General features: G+C 35.4%; 1 protein-coding gene across 5 annotated transcripts in view; it reads right to left on the bottom strand.

Moving 5' to 3' along the window:
- Window positions 1–27,845, bottom strand: part of PIBF1 (progesterone immunomodulatory binding factor 1) — a 108,431-nt gene that overhangs the window by 41,587 nt on the left and 38,999 nt on the right. For all 5 annotated transcript variants that reach the window (XM_064408592.1, XM_064408591.1, XM_064408595.1 and 2 more), the window contains 2 exons: window positions 3,393–3,558; window positions 2–152 (listed from right to left, as the gene is read on the bottom strand). In XM_064408592.1, the coding sequence (XP_064264662.1) occupies window positions 2–152; window positions 3,393–3,558 (317 nt within the window). The remainder of the gene's footprint in view (window position 1; window positions 153–3,392; window positions 3,559–27,845) is intronic.

Raw genomic sequence — 27,845 nt, forward strand, 5'->3', positions numbered from 1 at the left:
CTTTCTGCTGTCTGCAGTATTATCTCATCGAGCTCTTTTTCAAGTTTTTCGTATGTATCTAGTCTTGCTTGAAACTCAGAATTCTGTGTTTGAAGCTCAATAATGCGAGTTTCACTAGAAGACTGAAGACTATAAAATTCCTTTGTAAGCACCTGTGAGAATGAATAATGGAAAGAGAATCAGAGATTCAGCATTACAGTGATTTTTGAAAGAGGCAAAATGTAATACATGTAAAATGGGTAGTGGTATGATATTAAATATCTGATGTAAGTTTTGCACAGTGAAGATTAAAATACTTTAAAAAGCAGTTATTCTTTCAACAATATTATCTTGCAAAGATTAAACTCTCAGATCTTAGGCCTATCTGCTTAGGCCTTAGTAACTCTAAGAAGCTGTCTGAAAAAGCCACAAGAATTTTAAAGGAAACATAGGAAAAGCCAGGTAACAACTAAAAAAATGCACACATAGCAGTCAAAACAGTGTAAATGCAATAATTTTTGTTGCTTTAAGTGGATTCTGATTTCAGTTATCAATTTATGAAGATTCCTTTGCAGAATACAAATATAAAAATTTGCCATTAAAGCTATACCAGTCTTATTACATACTTATTAATGAAAGGTAATAAGCTATCAACACTCAAGATTTATGTAAATACTTAATCCACTAAGCTTAAATAAAAAACTCTCATATTCAAAATTAAAAGGTATGAAGGCTTGTATAATAATTTAAGTTTGATAAAGTGCTTCTTAATAGGAAACAACATTGACCAAATAAATACACACCAAACTGGAACAAGAAAGTCCTTGGTATGGAGAAAAAATCCCACCAAAACAGGTAAAGCAACAACCATGTGGTACTGCTGTGAAATTTCATACTAACTTCCTAATTAAAAATCACAAACATTCAGAATGACAAGTGAATACAGATTTGGAGATACAGAAATATATGCACAGTGTGCAGAGCAGCAATACTAGTCACTGTTGAAACCACGAAAGAATTCACAATGCTTAGAGAAACAAGCCACTTGAATATAAAAAGTTCAGTCTAGTGTCACAGAAGAAATAAATGTGTACATTAAAACTGTGCAATATAAAAACCATCTGTTTTCTAGTTTAGCGAGAGGAAGTACTCTATGCCCTAAATAAAAGCAAGAGTTAGTCCAGAAAGCTGTAGCTGAGCCACAAGATACCAGTGCCTACACTATCAATGAAGACTAATGTCCTGTAATGGTAGGGAAAAAACCTTAGTACATTAATGATATATATAAGAAATAAAATTTAAAACCCCCAAGAATTTAGTCAAAAGGAACAAAAATAAAAGCTTCAGACATCAAATATTTAAATTCTACAACAATATTTCTTAATGAAAGAGCACTTAAGTGCATATTTCTTAGAGAAAGAATTTAAAAGTGTCTCTCTAAAGAGAAAAAACAAGTGCCAAAAGTGTCAGTAGAATTGAATGCCAAATATTTGAGTTATTGTCAGATCAAAAAATTTCCACAAAGAAAATGAAAATATAACTCAAATTGAACTACATTCTCCAAGTTTAGACATGTCTGTGTAATTAAAAATTTGTTTAGCAACCTCTAAGTTTAGCAAAAGTGGCACTCCCAGTGCTTGTGACCACAACTAACCTCATCAGCCAGGATCTGAATGTCCCAATACAGACAAAACAAGAAATTACAGTCTATCTGAAACTCTCTAATTCTGTTTCCACTCTATAGTTCCTTTTCATAAACAACTTAGCCAGGTTCAGAACTAGAAATATGGGGATCTGAAGATTGGCATCCTTCCCCCAAAATCAAAGGCTGCCATACATATCACTTTCTTCTGTCCTGTCCAATTTGTATCCTGACATTCATTTTGAAACATACACTACCTGTATGTTTGAAACATTTAATCTCATAAATAGGACTCTGTGATATGTTTTTAGGACTAACTTTGGACAAGTGAAGAAATTTTGTTTTAAAGTAAGTTTTCTCTGTGGAATACGCACATTTCCAAGATTAAAATAAGTCAACAGGATATGATACATATATTTTGAAGATGATAAATTCTAAGCTTGTAGAGATAAAAAGGCCCAAGTGGTTAAAGCCCACATAAACAGGTACATTGGCTGCAGGTGCCCACGCTGTGCCCCTCAGCCAAGAAAACTGTATTTAATAAAGCACAGAAGTGCTGCATGGCAGTGAGGAGTGAGAGGAAAAAAGTGAGAGTGCCATGGTGCTGACACTGAGGTGGGAGAAGGAGGGAAGGAGGTGCTCCAGCTGCCAGAGCAGAGATCCCTCTGCAGCCCATGGTGAAGCAGGTTCCTTGCCTGCAGACCATAAAAGACCACACCAAAGCACATGTCCACACTGCAGCCCATAGGGGACCCCATGCAGGAGCACGTGGGCTTCCCCAGAAGGTACTGCAACCTGTGGAGAGCTCACATAGGAAGGAGAGTTTCTCCTGAAGGAAACAGCAGGACATAGAGGATCCACAGGAGCAGGATAAAAAAGTGTGAGGAGGAAACACCACTTGAGAGGAGCTGTCATGGACAGACTTGAACCCTTATTTCCTATTCCTCCCTGCACTGCTCTGGAAGGGAGAGGTACAAGAGTCAGAAATGAAGGAGGGAAGTTAAATAAAAGAGAACAGGGTGGGGAAAGATATTTTACTTTTTCTCTTTGTTTGTCATCATCCAACCTGTGTCAAAGGGTATTAAGCAAAATTAGTTTTCCCCAGGTCAAATCAGTTTTGCCCAGGATGGTAATTGGCAAGTGACATCCCTACCTTTATATCAACCCATGCTCTTTACAAGCTTATTTATGTCACCCCCATCCTCTTCAGGAGGATGAATGAGTGACTGGGTGGGTGTCCAGCATCCCACCAAGGTAACCCATCATGCCAGCAAGGTTAGGTCTTTCCAGTGCTGTATACACCATGCTTAACTTGACTTTTTTAGCTGTGAAAAATTTATTCCAGAATCGTTTATCAATAAAAAGTATTTAATCATGTAACAATGCTATTACAGATCCCAGTTGCAAATAATGATACTGAACTCACTTTTTTTGGTGAAACTGCCTTCTCTCCCTATAATTCTCACACAGACATAAGCAGCTCTGTGACACAAGCAGATAAATAAATCCCACATGAATGAATGAGGTACTGTCTTTAACATCTTTCCATGAGAGATTGTTTTGCCTTTTCCTCCTCCTGTAGTCGTGTGTTCCATTAAGCTGACCAACGCTTTGTCATTTGACCCTGCTTCTGTGTCATTTGACCACAATTTGGTGGAGATACTAATTCAGCCATGCCATGTTGTTACTTTTTCTCCAAGCTTTTCTACTTTACATTCAAACTGAAAATAACTATGTAATGCCCTGTAAAGTGTCTCTTTATATAACATACCTCCAGCTTTCTCTGGTATTTTTCACATTCCATTTGGCACTGTGAAAGATTCTTAGCTGTTTCTTGTTGCATGAGTTGAACATGTTCAGTTTCAAAGGACTTTAACTTACTTTGGTGAAGAAGTTCAGCAACTTTGCTTTCTGTGCCAAGCTGCATTTGTCTATACCTAAAATAAAAAATGAAAAAATAAGTTTTTACAATTCAAAAATAAGCAAAGTCGGAATACATCCTAGTTCTGTTCATCACAGGTATAAATTTCAAATATTAATACATTATTTTGAAGATCTTAGTAAGTATTAGTACGTAATTACTGTAACCTGTATTTGAAACAGCATTAGGAAAATTCAATATTATAATGACATATTGACACGGTAGGTGGAAAACTCTGTCAATGGCTTTTCCAAATATGTTGTTAATGCAGAATCAAATGACAATGACTTTACCGCATACCTTATTTCCCTTTTTCTTAAGGAGTTAGATCAATGTGAATCTCCTTCTTGGTACACAAATATATGCATTAAGTCTTTTCACTGGAGAGACAATAATGAAATTTTGTCCTCCCTCTTTTGTCCTCCCTCCGCCATGTGTTACATGAGATAGGGAGAAGTGGCATTAGACATCAGTGATACTAATGGTGCACCTTTTGAGATATCATGGGTATCAGCAACACTGCTTTTTCCATACCCAAATACAGAAAAGTCAGACCACAATGTTGTAATTATTTCCACAGTCACTCAGAATCACAGATCCTTCTCAAAAAGCAGAAATTAAGTATAATTTTTTAGAAAATTTCTATAAGGTATTTACAAGGACAAATAATATTCCACTTAGAAGTGGACTTCATATATTTTATTCATTCATTCTACTTAAAAGGGAATCTCAAAAATGAGGTGTAAAAAAGTTTGCTGATAGAGTACTATACTATTAGATAGATGAAAATTTAGGTGATGTGAAGAACAGGAGAAAATCTAATGAATCTTTGCATTAAATAACATATGAAACTCAAAAGAGATATATGCAAAATAAATCAGTAAGGTTTTAAAAATGCTCCTTACCATATACATAAAATGATGAACACCTAGCTGACTGTTTTCATTCATAGGTGAGATCATGGGATTTATTATAGTTGATAGAACCATTAAAGCTTTGGTTCAGTTTTAAATAATGGTAAAAACAAACATTTTGGAAATTGCTGTGAAAGAAATAAATAATACAGAACTCACTGTGTCAATTCCATACTGTTGCCTGCATTACTGAATGCTGCCAACCATTCTAGTACCTCACCTCATAAGGAACACTTGAAGTGTCAGAGCATCAGAGAAGGTTAGGAAGAGTTACCTCTGACATGCAGCAACATCACGCACTCCCATAATTGCACAAATCACCGAAGCAAGCTAGGACTCTACAGCTTGGAAAAGAGATGGTATAAGGAAAAGGAAGAAATAAGGGGCCTGTCACATCATGAGAATGAGAATGGAGACAGGAATCAACTGTATTTTCCAACAGATGAATGAGAAGTCATCTAATGATGCAGAATGAGAAAAAATATAAATTGCTTTTCATGCATGAAAGCTGTGGAATTCCTTACCACAAGATGCTGTGGATGCTAAAAACTAACACTTACTTGAGAGAATACTGAACAACTTGCAGCACAGGAGTCCTCTGAGAACCATTAAATGCAAGATAGTACTTCTCACACTGAAGCCTCTTCACAACAAATTGCAGGATTGCCAGATAAACCTTTACTCTACCCCAGCACGGCTGTTGTGCTAGCTGTCATCTGTCAAACAACAGTTGCAACACAACTCCACCTTATTTAGAACCTAATCTTTAGGTGGAATGGAGAGCGTTTAACAAAAACAAGGGGATTACTTCAAATATTTTCCCTGAGGATTTCAGATGGAATGTTTCGAAGACACAAAGAGGGAGCAATTTTCACTGGAATTAATTTGAACAGAACAAACAGGTGTCATTATGATGTTCCTGATAATCATTCTGTAGACATCCATCTATGTATAAATAGTCCAATGCATGAACAAGATTGTTTCCTCACTGCATAAGCAGAGCTTGGAAGTTCTGCATACTGAGCTCATCTAAAGTTTTTCTTTTAAAAACAATTTTTTTTTGAATAGCACGACATTTATTCTCAAACAGAGAGAATAAATGGCACTCAAGCTGCTAATTGCCAGTTACCTATTGACTACTTCAGTAATTTTTACTTACGGATGCTTTTCAAGTGCTGATACTTTCATCACTGTTTCCTGACTCTATGTTCCTGTTTTGATTTTACCACACAAAAAAAAAATTTCAGCAGTCTTCAATACTACACACTTTGCACATGAGTCGCTGCAGACATGACACTAAATCTGTTCTAGTATACACATTGTTTATAATCCTGAGAAGAATGCTTTGGTCCAAAATTAGTTAAGTCTTAATGAAGATACATGTCGTTCAGCCAACAATGCAATGAAACACACAAATTTAATTATTAGTTATATTTATTGACTTCCAACAACAAATTCACACCTTCCGCCTTAACACAAAACAAATAGCAATACTGTCCTGTACATAGCCTCAGACCTTCCACCACTCTGAGCTTCAATGAACTACACTGTATTGAGCTGGCACACTGGAAATATGCATGAACAGAGGCAATCCATACTTCTCTGTACCTACTTTCTATACTTGGTGGAGAAGTCTGTAGTTCTCTGATGATTCTACTCAATCAACTGGGTGCTTTCAGAGCATGCTTCTCTACCCAATTATGAGCAGTAACTTCAGAAAGAAATTTTATCCTTTGTTTTGGAAATTTGAAGTAGCTTACATGAGTGTGATCTGTTTTGCACTGGCAAGGTTATGACAGGTCAGTTTTCTTTTAACCTTACTACACTGTTGATCTCACTAGTAACTCCTTCACCATAGCACCATTCAGAATTTCTTTGTCACACTTGCTTTTACTTGGCCAGATAGTATCTCTGCTTTCTTGGCTACTATTTCAGCTCAAGTGTGTGTGCATGTGTGTACAGAGTCATGTAACACAATGTGCTGAAATAAATTCCTTTATCTGCCTAGATGGTCTCTGAGGGAAAACAAAAAAAAAAAACAACAAAACCACCCTATGCTTTAATACTACTATTATGGAAAAAAACCGAACAGTGGAATGTGGATCTGCAAGAGTTTTCTCCGTCGAGAAATTTTAGCAAACTTGATATAATGAAAGAGTAGAGTTTTTAGTCTCACTGAAGAATGAGGGTTGGGAATCAGAGACAAATAACAAACTGAGCCAATGAAAAAAATCCCATATGTAAGAACCATCCACAATGAGGTCTCAATTCCTTTATGTCTCTCTGCCATTAGGTTGACCAGTCAATGACGCCTGAAGGTTGCTAATGCAGTGATATAATGGTTACCAAAAAATTATTTCTAGACTAAAGGAGAAGAAGAAATACTCAGAGAGGGACTTGAACTCTCTTTTGTACGGTTTTGAAAGATTTTTTCAAGTAGTGGATAATGATACAACATGTTAAAATATGCATACCAGAGAGCAAACAGAAAGATTTAATGATAAAATAATGAAATCTGGATACTGAAGAAAATATGGTAACTAAGCTCTTTTGAATGGAGGAACTATAAACTGCCCACCTAAAACATGTGAGATGTACAGCGGTACTCCTTAAAAAGGTAATTGAACACTGAAGTACATTAGAAGACAATAAATTTGTAAAAATTACCCTTTCAAGAAATGACAAATCCTAGTATTAAACCTGTTAATAAGAAAGAATGCCAAGCAAGTAAATTATACAAAATGAAAATAATGTATTTTATATTTTTGTAAACCAGATTATACCAACCTAGAGCTTTTTGAGATATATCTTAGAATTATTTTCAAGTTTAAAAATGGAAAAAAAACCCCTGTAAGTTGTGAAATCACCCTGAGTCCACAGTTGGGTCAATTCCAGATCTAAGATAGTCAAAGCAATTAGATTATACTCCCATATTTGTACAAATATCTGGCTTTGGTTCAGTGCCAAATTTGCAAAGAAACCTAAAGACATTTCTTCCCCAACCTGTCCTCTTGCAAACCTCCCACTTCCAGCCCCAACATGTCCCCTTATGTTCCTGACCTTCTCCCTCTCTGTCCCAGCACCAGCCCAAATGTCTCTTGAATTCCAATTCTATTTTCATTCTTTATTTCCAGGACACCTGTTTTTCTTCTTATCTATGTTCATAGCCTCTTCAGCCTCCACTCCTATCTTATAGCCCTACTCTCTACATTCTGGATTTCTCTCTACTTGTCTATCACCCTTGCAGTCTGGAATCCTTCCTCAAATCCTACCCATCCATAGCTCTTGCAATTTGAAGGTCAAATCCCAGTTTAACTTTCTCACCAACTGAGTCTGCCTGTTAAGGCCTCCTCACTTCCAAAGAGCCCCAACCTAAGTATAAAAGTACACAAATGAATTTTCCTTACTCTCCTTTGTGCCAACTGGAGTCACAGAAGGAGTAACAGTGGTCTAGATAGACCTCAATGAAATTCAGTCTGTCACAGACTGCACAAATCCTGTCCATACATGCATGCCAGACTTGTTTCCACTGTCTCTCTTTTTCATGCTTGGTACTAAAAACTGGTTGCCTTATTTCTGAACAATCACAAATTTCCCAAGATTTGTTCACATGTGCTACTCACTAAGTAACTAAAAATGTAAGAACTCAGATATTTAGTTTTCAAATGCTTTCATTGTTCAGCTTTTGCAGCACTCTGATTAAGTCTGATTAGTCATGTATCTGGCTGATTTCACAAAATGAAAGTCTGTTTCAACATTTACTGAAAAATGGGTAAGAAATCTGTAATTCATTTAAAAATACATATTTTATGAAGTTTTTATACCAACTTTATAGACACTTTCAGTTTTTTGTAGTATTTATAACTTCATTCATGTCTATCAAATACATTAAACTATTTCTAATCTGGTGTAAAATAACAATGGATTTTGTGACAACAAATTTAAATACTTCCAATAACAACAAAAGCTCTGAGTATAATGATTAAACACAAGATGAAGCATGTTATTTACAAACTGTTTAAGCAATGAAAAATTTGTTTGTTGAAATAATTTTCACTTAAAATTTGTTTTTTTCCCAAACAACATGGTGGGATCTTTTTCAGCACAATATTCCTGGTTCAGGTTGTAATTTAAAAAAAAAAATCCAGAAATATATAGCTTAGACACTGAAGGGTAAACTTGATTTAACATCCAAGCTCTTACCAGATGTTACATTTGCTTCGTATCAAGTAATTAAACGTGCAGTACTTTTGCATGTGGTTCAGTAAAATCTAAGAGAGAAAGCTTAGAAGCTTTGTTTAAAGCTGCTTGCTTCAAAGCAGATTTTTGTGTTTTGCAGCATCCCAAGCTATTATTCTGTATTGGCCTCTGATCCTCATTCTGTCAAAAAAACCTTCCCCATACTATTTTGCAGTTTATAGGAAGTGCTAGTTCCAAACATCCACACTCAACAAGATAAACAGTTGGTTTGCACTCCTTGTAGCTTTGGGACACCTAAACCTAAAATCAGTTATGCAATAAATAGGAGTTCTTCAGAATGTAGGATCCATGTACCCTTCCTACCCTAACTGGACTAATGCCCAGTGTACTCTAGATTACAAGAAGGAACAACATGAAAGCCTTAAATTTATCTGGTGAATCATGCTGACTGACAGGGACAGAAATCCATCTTTGTTTCTTTGTCTCTGGACTATGCAATTGTGCTTCCTTTTATTTCACTCTGACTCTGTGAAATGTAAGATTCTCCCCTGCACCAAGACACAGCTTCAAGACTACTGGGTAGAGACCGCTTCTGCCAAGCCTGAGCTTGGGAGGCATACTTCAGTCACAAGAATTTCCTAATGAAACTTTACTCGGGAGTTTTCTCTCAATCCTGGAGCTCTGATGCACATCAAATACAGCCTTTCACTTACTGAAAGTGCATTCTTTATTTTGGGCAACTGTAAAAAACAGAAGAGCAACTCCTGTCATGCCTTTCTTACAAAAAATGAAGCAGGGTGCAATTGCTACTCTGCTAGTGCTGCCAATGCACACTTAGTTTGCTCACTTACCTGGACTGTTATTACTTGGTTTAAGTAATCAGCATATTTATTGACTCTTTGGTTATTTGTTTCAATGAAATAAATGCAAAAGATGTCCAAATAACCTAACTGAACTTTACCAGTACACAGACATTTATTAAGGATATGACAGCATCCTTAACAAAAAGAAAGGGCCTGAAGAAATGAGTGAGCATAAAATAAAGGATGTGCTATAATTTCACTGTTTCCTCCTCAAAACCTGGTTTTTAGATACATAAATAGGAAAACATACATACATAAATAGGAGAACAGAGTCACCTCAGTAATTTCTAGGAATCTAATGGTAGTTGCTTTTCTCTTTGCCCATACAAATTAGTCAAGATGCATAACCTTGTGTTCTCATTCATGTTTCTGGTGCTAAAAAATATAAAAGCATGAAACACATGGCTGGTCTGAGAATACCTACTAGATCAGGTATTTCAGGAGATGTAGGCACAGAGATATCTAATTTGGGAAACCAAAAATGAAAATTATCACCTCACAAGATTATTCCTTGAATGAAGCTTCAAAACAGCCCAAAGATGAAGCCCAAAGAAAGATTAGAGAATCATAGTTTTCAAACAGGAAGGCTATGAAATGAGTTCTCTGAAGCCTACTGAAGAGATACCAAAGGAAGGAGTTTCATAAAAGTCTCCTAAGTTCAGGACAACAATCCAAAAGGGAAACATACCCAAACTAAAGGGTGCAGACATCAGCACCTCAAGCCAAAGTCAGAAGAAGATGAAGATTTCTATTGTTTCTGGCACAGCCTCAATACACTGCACAAAGCTATCTTTTGCATCTGTGTGCACTAGCACATAAAATGGCAAAAGTCGTGAATCTTGGAAGTATGGGAAACATGCTAAACTGAGGTGGACCATACATCTGGATGAGCAGCAGAATGAACATGATTAAATTTCTCATTGCCTAATCAGCATCTTTGCTCAAACAAATAAATACTTCCTTAAAAAAACCCATCACTTTGAAGTGACAGATTGAAAAGGATCCCTGCAATGCAATTATGTTTTTTTCCTATGGTACATATTTTAATCCAACAACAAAGAACCCAAAGTACATTTATTAAAATCTCATTAAATCTTAGTCATATTTCTATATATACTTTTCTCTATTTGATTTCTCATGGCATCCCAAACCATTAACTTTTTTAATCCAGTATTTTAATTTTCATTTCTTGGTTTATTTCATTCCTTTCAAAAAATGCCATGCTAACAAAGCTCAATTTTGCACTAAATCAACAAAAAGTCAAGGAATAGTACAGAGACTTATCCCCCAATAATGTATATTGATTAATGATTAAATAATTACTTGAAATTGTAACTGTGAGAGGTTTTGGTATGAGAAATAGAAAACAGATCTGAATGAAGAAAAGGCCAGCAAGTTTCTTGATATTTAACATTAAGAAATGAAAGCATCAACTTTTACTACACTAAGTTCCAAGTTTGTAGCATACATTTGGAATTGCCTAACTTGATAATTTTTTTCTGCTGTTCATAATTATTTTTTCAAGATACTGTATAATTTTGATAATGATTCTACAATTTACCTCCTTAAACCAAGTATTAGCTTTTTCATGGATTCTACTACTGTACTATTATAGTTCTTGTGTTTCTGGAAAAGTATTGTAATAAATTGCTATTGTAGCAGATAAAACAGAATTGAACAGATCTGATATTGGAAGCTACAGAAATTGTTCATTACATTATCATTATTGCACTACAAACATTATAAACATTGTTTTTTGGTGCTCAAGAAAATTAAGAGATTGGAGTCAACAGTTACAGAAAGACTCTGAGTGTGTTGTCTGAATTCTTTTTTCCTCTTGGATAAAACATACGAAAATTTGTCTCTTTAAACTCTCCCATCCCACTAGCCAGAGAGATTACATTTAATCAAATATACAGTTAAATCAATATAAAAACTTTCTGGTATTTCTTGTGATTCCACATAGAGTGATGATTATTTGCTAGCCTAAAAAGCATTCATTATTTGTGGATGTATAGGTTCCTGTTCTTCTGATTAAACAGAAAATTCATTAAGATGATTTTAGATGTATATATGTATTTAACAAAAGATAATTACTGTATGATTTTTAATTCCAATAATGCAAAGAGCGAAAAAGTCAATGTGAAAGACTGACAGAACAGCAGTTATATAAATTACAAGAGCAGTAACTAAATGTCTCTCTCCTTTTAAGAACTAAAATATAAAGGGCATTACAACTACCAACTACAAGAAGAAAAATGTGTGAAATGCCATATACTTCCTTAAAACAATCAGAAATAAACATACAAATATTTAAATTCTTAATTCTGTAAATGTAACTTTTATGAAATAATAATACAAAAACTAAAATTCTGTTTTACACAGTGATAAAAAAATGGATGACCAGCAAGAAAAAAATAAGAAAAAAGAAGCATTATCACTGCAGCATCCTGGAAAAGGACAGGGAGAGAAATGAGAAGGTAGGGACAAATCTTTTGATGTAGGGCTAACTGGGAGACCATCAGACAAAGCTGGTAACTGCTCTGCTACCAGAGAGACTGCTTACTCCCCCTCCATTTTTCCCACTGAGAACCAAGCAGAATAGGTCAGAAGGTTAGGGTTCAAACTGCCATAATTTAGCAAAGGATTGGCATGTCCTTTATATCACACATAACAGGTTTGATTTCCTGATAAGCAGAGTTCAAGGTACAGGCATACCTTGTTATCTTCCAAGGACATGTTCCTAAAAGTGCTACAGTTAGCAATGAGGGACAGCAAACTACCTTTTCCCCTAATAATTAATGTAATGAATAGTCTTGGTGTTTGCAATCACTTATGAGAGGTCAGGATATAGTGCTGTGTATTATTCCATTTATTCTTCAATGAAATTATGCCTTAAAAATAACATCTCAATAATACAAATACAAACAAATTATTAAATAATTGAGGTTGGATGGGATTTCAGGTGGTATCTAGTCCAACATCCTGTTCAGAGCCAGGTCATCTACGAAATCAGACCAGATTTTTCAAAGCTTTAGCCACTTGGGTCTTGAAAACTCAAGAATAGAGACTGCTCCCAGGAATGCTGTTAGTGAAAAAAAATTTTCTTTAGACAAAGTCAAAATATTCTGTTTCAACTGACACTCTTTCATCCCTCTTCCATGCCCTTCTGTGAAGGTCCTGGCTCCATCTTCCCAGTGACCTGTCCAGAGGCACTGGGGATACTGCTGCAAGGAGCCTCAGAGACCAGGCTGAACACACCCCAAGTGCCTCTTCCTGGGGTAAGTGCTCCAGCCCGGACCATTCTGGTGGTTCTCCTCTACATTCACTCCAGTTTATCACTATGTTGCTTGTATTGGATATCCTGAAACTGGACTTTTCTTGATGTCTTGACTATTCTCCTGATAATACAGCCGAGGATTTTGTAAGAGTATACTGTTGGCTAATACTGAGCCTGCTGTTTACAAAAAACATTTGTTCCCTTCAAAGACAAGAAGGATGATCCCACACAAGATAATCTGCATTTCCTTATTAGCAAATGAATGCTACATAAAAACTATTCATATATTAAAATTCACATACCATAGACTGCTATAAATGCACTTGCAGCAGTTGTTTTAAACTAAGTATGATACTAGAAAAATATATGGCTTTCCATCTGTTTTTCAGAACTTAAATGAACTTCCATTAAGCTGCCTGCAGGCCATCAGGCATGCTTCAATGCAACTGGGCAGCTCAGGGGAGCTTTTGTTAGAAGAGCAAAGGATGGAAAGACACAGTAATGGCAACAGCAGAGATGGTCATCAAAGGATACTAAAATGACTGACAGACAAGCATTGGGTAGGGGAGCACAACTGGATCTGTCTTCTTTCAAATCTAAGATATGTAAAATGCCCTTTCCCAAGCAGTCACAGTTAATTGGAACCACATTACAATTAACAAAGAAGACAGTGTGAAGACCTCTTTTCATAAGCATGATTTAAAAACAACAAAAAAGTTCATCTACCGCATTTCAGCTCTAGAGACAACTATTAAATAATAAAGTGTTACTGGCTGGTTTATTTTAAGTCCTAAAGTGTAGATATTTCTGTGTGTCATTATCCAGAAATGAAACATACATGGGTTCTGAAAATTATTTTCCTGAACTGTACAAGTCTTTCAAATCAAACAGAGAGTCTTTGCAGAAACAGTAAACACACAGACAATGGTATCAATATCACGAGAGAATATGGAAGACACTTTTACAGCCCAAAACAAAAGGAAGGAAGTCACTGTATCCATGCTTATAAAAGCTTGGAGTAGTAAAGAAGCCTGAAGAGACACATCACCAAACTGCTTATGACACTAATGAAACAATCTCATTTCTCTTCATCTGCAAACATGAAAAAGGTCAAGTGAATCTAAGCTTTCTATAAAGCAGGCTATCCCAATAAATTCTTCAGTTATCAAATTATCCTATATTACCTGCTGAGGCATGTGAGAAATGAAAATACGTTAAAAATGCAGTAACTACTGTGAAAAATAATCAGTTAACTCCAAGCTGTCTCCATTCTTGAGCATATTTGCTTTCGCAACATACTTTTCTGTATTTTATCTGTCATCTGACAAGTTTAAAAAAAATTTATAGAAAGACCCAACTTTGCCTTTACAACTTAAGTTACTAATTTGAGAAGAGCAGTATTGTGAAAAGCAGTTGAAAATAAAGAAAACAAAATCCAGGATTGAAAAGAAGAAGAGGAAGTCAGGATTCATGAACTATTGGGATATTACAGGCTTTGCAATACAAGTTTCATACATACATTCTAAGAACAGTCTTAGATGTGATAGAACCATCACTTTTCTCCTGAGGCACAAAATAAAAAAGCACTGAAATTAATTTATTTTAGTGTATATCATTCTCAGACTAATCAAATTTTCTGTTTCTCTGCTTCCTCTGATTATGCAGTTCTCTTCCTTCTTCCTACATATCTTTGTCCTAATTTTTCTATTCTCCTCCCATTTGCTCTGTTCCCTCTCACCATTTCAACAATTCCTTCTTTAGCTGCACTATCACAATCCCGGTAATAACCATACCTAAGAAGTGAAATTTTCCTTTTTCTTGTAGAGGACTTGAAAACAAATGTTTGTTCTTTTGGGTCTTTTCCCCTTAGGGGACTTGTGGACAAAGACACTCCTGATTTCCAAGTATTTCCTGTCCCAGCTGAGTAGCACGTCAAAGTCAGCATCTTTTTATTGTGGAAGAAAGAGAAAACTCTTACTAGTCTGTGTGTCCAGTGCTTTTAACATTTTATCCCTGTCATTATCCATTCTTTCTAGAAGCTCTAGAATGTGGCTCATCCATCATGCAACGAAGGAAGCAACTACAGATGCAATTCTTGTACTCACTGAAGAGCAAATGGTAAGTTTCTTCGGACATCTCATATTGTTAACATTAATTCCTTCGATAAAGGAACCCATTCACTGAACAGTACATTAAAATATGGCTTTAACCCTTCGCATTCATATGGTTTACAAGACTGAACGGGAACCTAAATACTGATAGAAAAATTTAATTTCCTTTTAAAATTGGAAGAATAAACTATTGAACTTCAGTCTGGTCATGCTATTTACCAGTCATGTATGAATATTTAGGTCATGACTGAAAAACAGTCTAGTTACCAGTGCACTTCAGTAAACCTTATATTCTGTGATCTGCAATACTTTTGCTTTGTTTATTACAAGAAGGTTTCAGGAGGTGAAGGTGTTTAATATTTTTCTGAAGTAATTTAAACTCCATTCCACTCTGAGCTCCATTCTTAGCATTCCATTCTTCTGCTGTCTGACAGTCTGAACCAGGTTAGAACCAGACTTTAGGCTTAATCTGAAACCCCTTAATAGGGTAATACCTCAATTTGCCTTAATTCCAAATGGAGTCAATCTGTCAGAAAACAAGAAAATCTGCACACTGTCAGCTGATCTTGGAGATGCAGTGTTTATATGTACATGACACTAAAGCATGCTTGTCTTACCAATACTAATGGGATACACAGTCTAATACTTTGACTACTGTTATATAAGTGGGCTGGAGTTTGGTCCATATTTTCACTTCTTTCCAATATCAGAATTCCTGGTAATCATAAACAGACATTCAAAGGCAAGCAAGAAACAGTGTACACTGCAAATGTGCATACAGAAATCATACTTTAAAGAACAGTTACAGGTAAATTGCTTCAGGGCATCCAGAGTGTTAGCTATTCCATATGTACTCCTCAAAAAACACCATGAGTACGGGTTAGGAATCTTCAATAAAAACTGCAGAATTACTATCCTGAAAGCAACATAAAGCGTAAGGGTTTCAGGAGTTAAAGCTTGTGATTTGCAGTGCAAATCTCAGGGGTGAACTTGTGCTGGGAACCATCACAGTGACACAGGCTCTACTACATTATGATTACAAGTATTAAAACTTTTTCATCCAGTGAAAAAGCTCTTGAGGCATTGAGGTTCCCTAGGATCACTCTGCCACATGCTGAAAAGTATTTAAACGTTTGAAGTCTATTAATATCAAATCAAAGCACATGCAGAACTTCCCTGCAGAAGGATACATGGAAAAAAATTCTTGCTGCCTGACAGAGCTGAAGGGCCAAACACTTCAAACTGCAATCTGTAATGAAGCAGTAGCCACATTACCTCAAAAAATGTCAATGACCTAAGCATTAAGTAAGTCAAGAATCTGATTGACTCAGACACATACACATTGAAAAACACTTCCTCATATTAGCTATCCAGTGACTATGCTGAGTAGGAAAACTGGTAATTCAGCAGTACTCCTGAGAGGGAGAAGACTGCTAAGAACTTTATTAGCTATATTTCCATTTATTGAATCTCCATTGTTACAGGATGCTGGGGATTTACTGTACAGATGATTCCAGTTGGCAAAAGCAACATAGGAAAAACATTCTGCAGCTTTCCCAGCTAGGAGGTTAAAAAAACCTTCTCAAATTAATCTCTGATTTTCTAGAATTTGAAGAGAAAGAATTATACTTACTTCCTGTTGATGTCTAAGCTTGTGTTATCTCCAAGTTCTTTGAAAACAGATCTTAAATTATGACTTTTCACTTCAGTTATTCTTCAGCTTGAAACAAACGGTCCTACTGATGGCAGGTATTGATTTACTCAACACTCCTATCACATGATGAATTTGATCAGTTATTCCCAAGTAAGGAGATCTCATTTTGCCTATTTTTAGCAAATGATACAGGAATAGTGTCACCCCATCATTATTCATATAATGATTCTGAACTTACAGGCAGAGGACAGAATATGTTTTCTTCTTCTTAAGTTCCAGGGATATGGAAGTGTAAACTGTCCTCCAGAGTGAAGCTTAAGCATTACATCAACAGATTACTGGAAATAAGTCCTTAGATGAGGTAAAAGGTCTCTGTCATGGGAATGAAGATTTTAGGAAGTTAAGATCAAAAACACTTTGACTCAAAATAGGACCTCCACCCAAGCTTCCTGTTTTTGTCAAGGAGCTCACAAACTCTTTCAAATTTTTTTCCTAAGTCTTTCTGGAATTTTTAATACTAGCTTTCCTTGTCAATGTTTTGGACCTTGCATGAAATGTTCCTCTTTAAAGCAGAGTAAGCAAAAAATATTAGTGTCAAATTTGAGAATTACCATCAGTAAGAAAGTGGAGGTGACACCTTGGAGAAGTAAAGATAAAGCAGAAATCACAGTGTAGTTCTGGACCTTGTGCTCTATTCTTTGCTTCATGCTGAAAAAGACTAAGTATGATAATGTAGGACTGTGGATTGTAGGTGACATGCATGAATTTTCATAAAAATGGGAAATTGTCATTAGACTTGAGTGTTTTAATGTTCAGATGTGGAGATAAATACCTAGGGATACTAAAAAGATGTTACTTCTAGATGAATAGTGCTAAGATTTGAAATCCAATTGGCCATAGCAGGTTTTCTAACAGATGTCTGGGCTTTCAACAATGAAGGGCATTTTCCAAGGCTGCACTCAATACGTAAGGTAAGGAGAACAGTAAATTAGTCTTCACTCAGCTTTGTGACCAAATCAATAACAGTGTATGTGCAGAGCAGTATAAAGCTAGATCAGACTAATGCAAAAATACAATAAACTGTATACACAGTCTTAGATATAGCCAAAAGTAACCAGAGAGATTAGCTTGTTTGACCAACACAATGAAAATGACTTGTCTCAACTGTTGTTTGAATTAAATTATTTTTGTAGGAGTAAAGAGTATCTGCTTTGAGAGAAACAGTATTTTAAATATGTGTCAAATTGTAACCAGGGATTATTCTGATGTGGCCTGTGGCTTAAACTGCTTAAACAATTTTCTTTGAACTTTCAAGGGATATTGTCCCTTTAAGAATGATAAAACAGTATGAAGATAATTCAACAGTGCCTGTAAAACCAACACTGGGAAGACCTAGAATATTTAGCATTTCATCCCAATTTGAAATTGCTTCTTCAAAATAGAAGAAAATATTCTGTATGAATCTCTGTTCCCTAGCCACAGGAACTAGAACACAGGAACACAACTCAACAGAACTTGCCTGTTTATATAAAATATAATCTCTTTCTGAAAGCAAATGAAATATTGCTTATTTGACACTTACCATGACACACATTATTATAAATTAATGAAGGAATAAAACTTTTTACAACTGCAGCTATCCTTCCCACCTATTATAGCTATTTTTTTTGGTCAGTGACAAGTACCTTTTCTGAGTTTCCTTGCTGCATTCTGAAGACTTCCTTGTAGGTTTGTGAAGTTAATGACTTTGAGAGAATTCAGAAGTTATTACTTCTATGCCACCTTAGGGGTTTAAAAAATTTCAGAATAATTATTTTTCTTATTTAGGCAAAGTCATTTGCACTTTTAGCATTGCAGGAAGCAAAACTGTCACCACACAAGTGCAATAGTGTGTGTCAGGACTTTCAGTCCATTAACTGCAACACCATTGTATCCGTGTCATTACCACTCTTGTGTTTCTAGAATTGTGGCATCACTACAGAGCATGCTACATAATATGGTACTTCTGTTTTATTGATACTTTTCTGTTACTTTCCAAATTTCCATTTACTCTATTATCTTATATTCTTGCTAAACATGACAATCAATCTCTCATGTGAATTATTCTCTGTAGCACATGGAATGTATTTAAAGACTCTGGCTGATCTTGTGAACATTAAAATAGGACAAATATGTCGCTTTGGCACAGTGAAGTCAGATAAAGGCCACAAAAGTTTGGATTATGCACAGACAACTCCCCTCTTCACCATTCATTGGTATGCTATCATTTACACACACTCTACAACATAAAATACAAACAATAAAAAAATTCCTGCAAATACATTTACTTAAAATGAGAAACACAATAGTTAGGCATATGTGAAATTATTAAAGGCAGAGAACAAAACTATTTTGTTCATTCAGATATTGCAGATTTACTGAATTAGAACATAATCCTTGACAGTTTGTACAACCAATATGTACACTGCAAGTACCTTTAACTCCAGTTTAGTTTAAGGCATCTTAAATTGATTTTTGTTTTTTACTTTGGCCTAAGATAACTACTGTGTGTTTTCCTGAAACACTACATTTCTCAGCTGTAACAGCATCTGTCATTCTTGGCGTGGAAGCAAGCTCTTGTATGAATGTGAGCAATCTTTTTTTGCTTCTTTAGAAATGCAGGGTATGTTCAACAACTGTACTATGGATCTATAGGAATCTAAAGCATGTGTTTAAAGTAATTCAATGCGTCTCTCAGATCATGATCAAATACAGCATGCAACACAATTAATAAAATAAACAGCAGACTGAAGTACTTGTACTCTTACAAAGACATAAAATATGACCATAAACTTTGTGGATAGGAAAGTAATTAAAGTGTATAATAGAAGGAGAATTATAACTTGCACATTCATTTATTTTTTTGTATTTAAGAAAGCATAGTCTATTGCTGCTGCAAATGCTTTAGTATTATTCTCCTATGAATTTCCATTTCTCCAGATCTAGTGGCATTTACGGTTCTTATTTTGCATTTCTCACTGACTTCAAATTAGTTTATGCTGCTTCAAACAAAAGGGAAATGCACAGCTTTGGACTGTCCAAAAGAATACTAAACAGCAAAATAAAGTTAAAAAAAAAAAGAAAAAAAGGAAAAAAAAAGGAAAAAGAGAGACCATTTGACATTGAAAGGACTCAAGAAGAGAAAAGAATCCTTTCTACAGTACTATTTAAAGTAAGTTTCTTCCACTCTTTGTGTTTGGGAGTTTTCCTATGGAGTTTCAATAGCAAAATTTTCTATGTGTACCAAACAGACTGTGTTTAAAAGTATCTTTTTTTCAAATATTATTTCTGTAAGTATTATTAGTTCTCAAGATATTATCATTATTAGCATGCAATTTCTGAAATTGTAATTTGAACAAAAATTCCAAAAAGAAGAGGTCTTGAGCACAATTCATTGGTAGGAATAGAACTTACATTTTTCTGAAGACCTAGAAAACTATTTATAAGCATCAGTGTTGCATTGCCAAAACTATTTTTCTTTCATTTGAAACAATCACGTTTCAGTAATCTTTTTATTTCCTTATTTTAGGAGATTCTCCTTCATTATATTCCCTCCACAAACTGATACACAAACTTATTTTTAAGTTTGGAAAATATGTTTATATTTTTCAAACAAAATCAGTTTAGATTTTTTTGTTTTGTTTTTAAATGGTTCATTTCCTATTTTAGCATTAAAATGGGAGTAACAGAAAATTGCTGCCTTCTAACCATCTTTAAGATCACTGAATTGATATGAAATGTGCACACATGCAAGATCAACAAAGAATCTCTTTTCACATTTACATACATAAAGTAATCTGACTGTCATTTTGTAGGAATGTACTTGTACATGAGTAAATGCTCTGAGAGTTTGCATTATGAATCATGCATTATAGTTTGTACTGCTGGCATCTTGGCATCAATTTGAATATACAAGGATTTATTTTGTAGGCTGGTAACTGGAGTAGGAAGGCCAATACAAGTAAGCATAAAAGCTGCTTGAATTGCAAACATTATGGAAAGATAACAAGTACTAATATGATGAGAGAATTTCAGTATTTAAGTGATGCTTAAGCATGTCTATTCACTTCACACATGAGCTATAACACATAAATAAAATCTTAGCGTGCAGCAGGCAAGTGAAAGTTAAGGACATTATTTGAACTGTAACACAAATTTATACTATTCTCTTCCTTAAACCCAGAGTGCAGTAACAGAGCATTCTTACAGATCAAATATTTTCTGTTTACAAGACACAAAAAGACAGACCGTATGATTAGTAATTAGCAAAAGAAATATGCCTAAAATCTATGTATTTTTAAAAGACAAAAAAAAAAGAATACTTAACATTTCCATAAAATTTTAATCTGGTATCTGCTAAATAAAGTGCACAGAAAAGTTAAAACAAGGCAAGTAAAACAATTACAGAGAAATCAGTGTAATTTGCTTTATGATTTTTCATAACTAATACAGGAAAAAAAAATTGCCTTGACAGGTTTGTATGGTTAAACTGTTAAATGATAAGAACAAAGAAACAACTTGTACTTTTCACAAATATTATTTTCCCCCCACAACTCAGTAATGCAAGTTCAAAAGGATTAGCATCTTACACCAGAACTAAAATTACAACTTTTGAAACCTACTTCCTTTCCTTTTTTAGCAATTCCATTTTTTTATCCTATTGACACAACATGGAAGAGCTGAAGATCTGAAATGTTGATTAAAAAACATATTTGAGGAATGATAATTCAGACATTTGCAGCTCCTTTTAAGTGTACTCAGCACAGGTTCATTTCGGTGAGCTGTGTCTCATGTTAAGTATTTGCAGCAAAAATGACTGCGCATCTTCTAGTGATGTGCTTCTCTGTAATGACAGAGTATGATTCTCACAGAACAATAATAATGTAGCATAATCACAAAACTAGTAACAATGTATATACGGATGGAAGACTCAGAGTAGGGCTAGGAAACTTAACTGTTCATCCAGACTCCTACAAGACAGAACACACTGAGGAGAAGGATCTAGATTTGTTACATGAGACTAGGATAACTAAACTACTAACATGACCCAGCTATGCAAAACACACAAAGTTCCAGGAATCACTCAGGTACATCTAGTGGAAATTATGGTATCATATGAGATAGAGCAGGAAATTATCTGACACATTATTCAGAATTCCAGTTATCTGTGTTAAAGTGAGGTCAGGATTAAGAGAAATGGTACTCAGATGTCCAAGAGAACAAGGAATCTATCCCATGAGAAATCAAATAAGCTACAATCTAGAAAAACAAAGTCTGACTAAGATTTTAAGAGGAGAAAACAATAGATAAATTTGACTAATGCTATCATCGGAACAATGTGATATATACCAGGAGAAAATAATCTTGAAACGGAAATTAAAACCCCATCTGAACATAACAACTAGAATGTCTTCCACTAGGAATAGTACAGTTCAGCATTTAATTTCTGAAAAGATGGTTACATGAAATAACAAAATAATCAATTGTCCAAAAAAAAGCTTATTCTAAAAATGATGTTTATAAACCTTATAGGTAACTATTATATTGCCAATATCCACATTTGTAGAGTTTTTGGGGTTTTTTTTCATTGAATAATGGAAAAGTAAGTACAAAAGGACAATGATATAGCCAGAGGATTCTGAAAGTTATATTCTATTTGCATTTATATAATATTTTGAGAATTTGTTTGCTTGACTTTCACCAAAAAGTCACAAACTTCTTCATTTTCCCCTCTTGTGGCATTTTGCTAAACTCATTCATCATGTATATCAAGACTTGTTGTCAATAGTTCTGGACAAACTGACATAACTTCCAGGTAATACCAAAACCTGATTAAATAATTGGGGAGACTGAGAGGGAAAGGACAAGGGTCTTATTTTCTGGGGGAGTGCTCAAATCATGTTACAAAAGAAGCACAGCTTAGCCATTACCTCTTCTTCTAACAGTGTTCTGGAGTGAACTCAATGATCTTGAATGAGTTAGGCATGTTCTAATAAAAACAGGCCCTTCAGGGACTTGAACCGAGTTCAAGCACCTCCTACCCGTATCAAAATAAGCACTTAGCTTTCCAAACCAGGAGACTTCCGAGCATGCACAAGGACCTCTACCTAAACGTGCTCCAACTTGGAATGATTTTAAGTGCCTCTGAGGTTAGGTGGTGCTTGAGAACAGGAGGTACTGGTAAGATTTCACTGGAATCTAGTCAGGGAAAATCTACCCCCAGATATCACTATGACAACCAGTTGGAAAGTAATTAATGTATGCAAAACCTGTACTTATCAACCAACATTTTGAGTAAAGTGTGGGGATTGGCCCAGCTGGATCCCAGGTGCCCACCAAAACCACTCTATCTCTCTGCATCCGGACAGGGCAGAAGAAATATAATGAAAGACTCATGGGTCAAGATAAGGACAGGCAGAGATAATTCCCCAGTTACCGTCATGGGCAAAACAGACTCAACTTGGGGAAAAATTAATTTATTACCAATCAAATCAGAAAAGGGTAATGAGAAACAAAACCAAATCCTAAAATGAACTACATTCCCCCCATCCCTCCCTTCTTCAATTTATTTTTTTACTCCGAATTTTCTCTACACCCATCCTCCCAGTAGTACAGAAACACAGGGAATGGGGGCTGTGGTCAGGTCATCCCACATTCCTGCCAATCTTTCCTCCTTAGTGGAGGACTCTTCACACTCTTCCCTTCCCCCAGCAAGGAGACAGCCCTCCACAAACTTCTCCAGTGCGGGTCCTTCCTATGGGTGCAGTCCTTCAGGAACAGACTGCTCCAACATGGGTCCCTGTGAGGTCACAAGCCCTGACAGCAAACCTGCTCCACCATGGGCTTCCCACAGGGTCACAGCTTCCTTAGGGCAATCACCACCATGGGCAACAGGTAGATCTCTGCTCCACCACAGATATTTTCTGTCCTTTCTACCCTTTTCTCTAAAAAAAAAAAACCAAATGCAAGTTTCCTCTTCATTTGGGTTTGGCAACTCTTTCTGAGTTACTGCAAGGTAGCTAAGACTGAAAATTTTGAAGGAGTATGGTATCTTCCTACCTTCTGTAGTTTCATTAATCAGGTCCAATCTTTTGTAAAATCACATATCCAGACCTACACTGACTGAATTTCTCTCAATCAAAATACTTCCAATCATGGAAGACTGCAGAGTTCATTAAAAAAAGGCCCCAAAAGCAGCATAGAAGGCATATAGCACTTCATAATGAAAACATTCAATTTTTTTACCAGCCTTTGAGAAACGCTTAAAGGTTTCACAATTCTGCATTGGAAGAGGACTGAGTAAGATGGATGGTAGAACATAAAAGCTCCAAAACCCGTGAATTTCTGAAAAAGAGTCCATGCTGAACTCCTTTTACTCAGAAAAGCCATGTGGGACTTGAATTGTGTAGCTTCTGTTTACCTACACCTGAGCCTGTTGTGCAGACTCTCTTTAGAAGTCAATGGAAAGAAACAGGTACCTTACAGACATGATTCCATCCCAGCACAGGCATTTAAAATTAGACAAGACTGGCGACAGCCACAGTAAACACTGTACTAAAATCCATGCTGCATTTTACTTACTTTGCTCAGAAACTAATATTTGAACTCATCCAAAGTCCAACAGTATATTACATTTTAAAAATGCTTCAAAAAATCACAAAATTCCAAAATAGTGGTATGAACAAAACTGAGATCTCTGAATATGATGTTCCAAGGTTTTCAGCGTTAGAATGGCAAGATGTTCACCTTGCACTGAACAAAATTCATATCAAAGTTACCATGAATTAGATTCACAGTTTTCATCTCTACAAATAGCTGTACAAAGGTAACTGGATGGGCAGAAACAAAGAATGCAGTCTGCCATCAATCCCAACACACTGACTTCCACTTACCCAATCCCTTCAAGCAACTGTTTTGTCTTTGCCTGACTTAGACTGGGAAACTGCAGCATATATTTTATGGTCAGATTTTTTTGTTTTATCTCTTATTTATTTACACTATTCCCTTCCCCACCTCCCATCCTTACTCTTTTGCCTATCATCAATCCTCTGCAAGTTTCACAACATAGACATAAATGTAAGGAGAAAAATATTTTTGTCTGACAAAACAATTAAGATTCTCAATCCCCTAAACTAACTTCTTCCCCTCCTTTTTCGGATTTTGTCCTTGATGAAAATTTACCATATTTAGGAACAGTCTGGGCAGGGGGGAAGCGGGGAGCAGGTGGAGAAGGGTTTTGAAACAGGTTTCCTTTATATTTTATATCACACAGCTAAGCAAAAACGGATTCCAAGAAATCTTTTAATGAAGGACTTACTGATCCAAGTTTTATATGTTTTCCGCATCTTCTTCTGAATCTAATAAAAAGCTACAGAAATTTTTAAGGGTGATAATTACAGTAAGACCTTACTGATAATATGGTGTTGCAACATGGACAATATACAGATGGTTAAAGTTGGAACAGAATAATCAGGGGGTTGCAAAGTTATCTGTACCATAACTGACAATACAGATGTTGCCAACAATTGAAAAATATTTAGGGTGGTATTCAAATCCACACTGCAGAAATGTGCATGTATCTAAGCACAGGTCTCACATGTGAGCAAAGTATCTAAGGTCCTGTTATATTAAATGTTCCAGATGCCAGGAAGCCAGGACAACAAAGTTAAAATATAAAATATTCTTTAAACAATAGACGTAACTTTCTCAGAAATGGAACACTGGTCATTTTGCATTGGGGATTTTGTTTGTTTAGGGTGGGTTTTTTGGTTGTTTTTTTTTTCCTTTTGAATCTAAACATGGTTGGTCTCCCCCATTTTCATCCGACATGCACTCCACTTCCATAACTCCTCAGTCCCTTTTAATCATACAAACTACTTGGTCTTGATTTTCCAAGAGTTAAACTGTCAAGGTAGCATCAGGAAATATATTTAAATAGGGCATGGCACATATAATCTTAAACACATTAAATCACATTAAAGCAGAAGTGGCACTACATTCGTTTTGAAAAAGTTATAAAATTGAAAAAAATTTAAAATAAAGTAGCATGAAAATTTCCAAAATTCAGTTAACATACTGAAGAAAGGTATTACTTGCCTGGATAAAATATCCAATTAACAACATATTGTGTGTAGAACTTAAGGCTTTTCCACAAAGGTATTCTCCCTATTTTACAGGATTGTTAAACCAAAACCTCCTAAAGGTGAGGAAAAAAATCCCCAATCATGAACAAGCCAAACCAAAAGACCTCTGCAAAGGACTTCAGGTTTTATCACAAAAGACACTTTGCATTCTGAAAGGTCCATTCACAGTCTTCATTTTAGCAAAACACTCTTTGGAAGCAGTTTCTAAAACTAGATGTAACATTCATTTACATGTATCTGCCAAGTTTTTAAATGTTTTAGAAGCTAAACTAAAACATCTTGAAAATGACTCATTGTGGTACCAGAATACATACTGTAGGAAATAAGAACTCATTTACAAGTGGGAGAAATACACTCACACTTCATCTGTGGGAATTCACTAGACTTCCCTTCCAGTAAACATTATATTTTAAAATAATCACGGAAAATATGTTCTTTTAACTGCAGTTTATGAAAAGATTTAGACAGCTGGCATAACAAAAGAGACTTACAAAGATAAATGTAAAACTGTCTTCAAAAACAATTAGTAATTCTGCCAAAAGATATCAATTTAGCAAAAAAAAAAAAGATTCCAGATTTTTTTCTTACTCTAATGGTTAAACTAAAACTCTTTAATACAGTTGTTCAGTCTAAATAGATAACCATTTGTGACAAAGGACAAAAGGAAGATTTGATTACTCTACAAGGGAAGAAAATGCAGGTGGGGGGACAGCTCTGGCAGGCAAACAAATTACCATAAGGTAGCTCTTCTAACTTGGAGCATGTCAACTACTTTCATAGATGTGCACATTTTAGTAACACAACTACTTTCAGGAAATGCAAAAAAGGTTCTTTTCTTTGAAAAGAAGTCACCTGGCATGGAGAAAATAAACCTGAAATGTACTCCATCTATCTATGCATGTAGAATACTTCGAAAACAGAAAAATAGACTCTGACACAGAAAATTAGACCCAGATTTCATAACTTGTGACTGGGAACAGTGTCATAAAGGACAAACCTAAAATCAAAAAACCCAGCCTCACTAGCTTCTATAAACTAATGGTCTGTAAAAACAAAAATGTTCTAGAGGAACATGCAACAGACAATAAAAACACAGTATTTCCTCACCTGCTTTTAGGTCTAAAAATCTTAAAAATTAGTTATTAATAAAGGCTCCATTACACCTAATACTGGGCATTTCACAGGGTTACAGGATTATCATTAATCACACTTTGGATTTCCTTTACTGTTCAGAGAAACCCTCTATCACCAGTGTACTCAGAGATTGAGCAGCCAGTTAATCACCTGAAGCAAGCAGCTTATAAAGACAAGGGAAGGACTATGGTTTCTAATTATTTTCAACTACTTACAGCACCATTTTGCATAAATAAAACCTTTCCCCCTTTCCATAGTGTTTTGAGTGGGACAAATTCTTTCACTCTCTATAACCCACAACCAATTCTAGTGACCTCAGCAATGTATCTGAGGTAAAATGGGAAGATTTAGCTTTTTGAAGCATTTTGAAACTTATGATCTTGATTATATTTCTGGAATGGAAACACTAAAGATCTTAGAAGAATCAGAACAAACATTAAGCTTAATTTCAGAAGGGATGAATCAGTGCACTTCCGTATCAGTTTATCCATGGTAACATTTTCCACAAAACAATTAAAATATCTATGAAAACAATTCCAGATGACAAATTCCACATCAAAGCTTACATTAGATTATATACATACACACGCAGTAGTATTTATATTAAAATGTTAGCCAAGAGCTGCAGCATTTTGACAACATATCCAATGTTCAAATTTTACAAGAGATGTACAAATAGGCTTGTAAGTACAAGTAAGTACACTTTACATGTCTATTATGAAATTCAACATTTCATATAAAGACTAAGTGCCTGACAGGTATAAGCGTTTTATGTAGTGCCCAAGCTTCATCTCAAAGGAACCTATTTCTAGTTACATTTATTCCTACAACTATACTGCCACTTGATGGAAAAATTTTACTTCCTCTTAAGAGAAAGTTTCTCAATTTTGTTAATTCCATTGGTATGAAGCTGCATAAACTATGGCAATTTTTTTTGCTGCTGGAGTACCTCAGAGGGACACGCA

This window comes from Passer domesticus, chromosome 2 (assembly GCF_036417665.1).
Source record: "Passer domesticus isolate bPasDom1 chromosome 2, bPasDom1.hap1, whole genome shotgun sequence".
NCBI lineage: Eukaryota > Metazoa > Chordata > Aves > Passeriformes > Passeridae > Passer > Passer domesticus.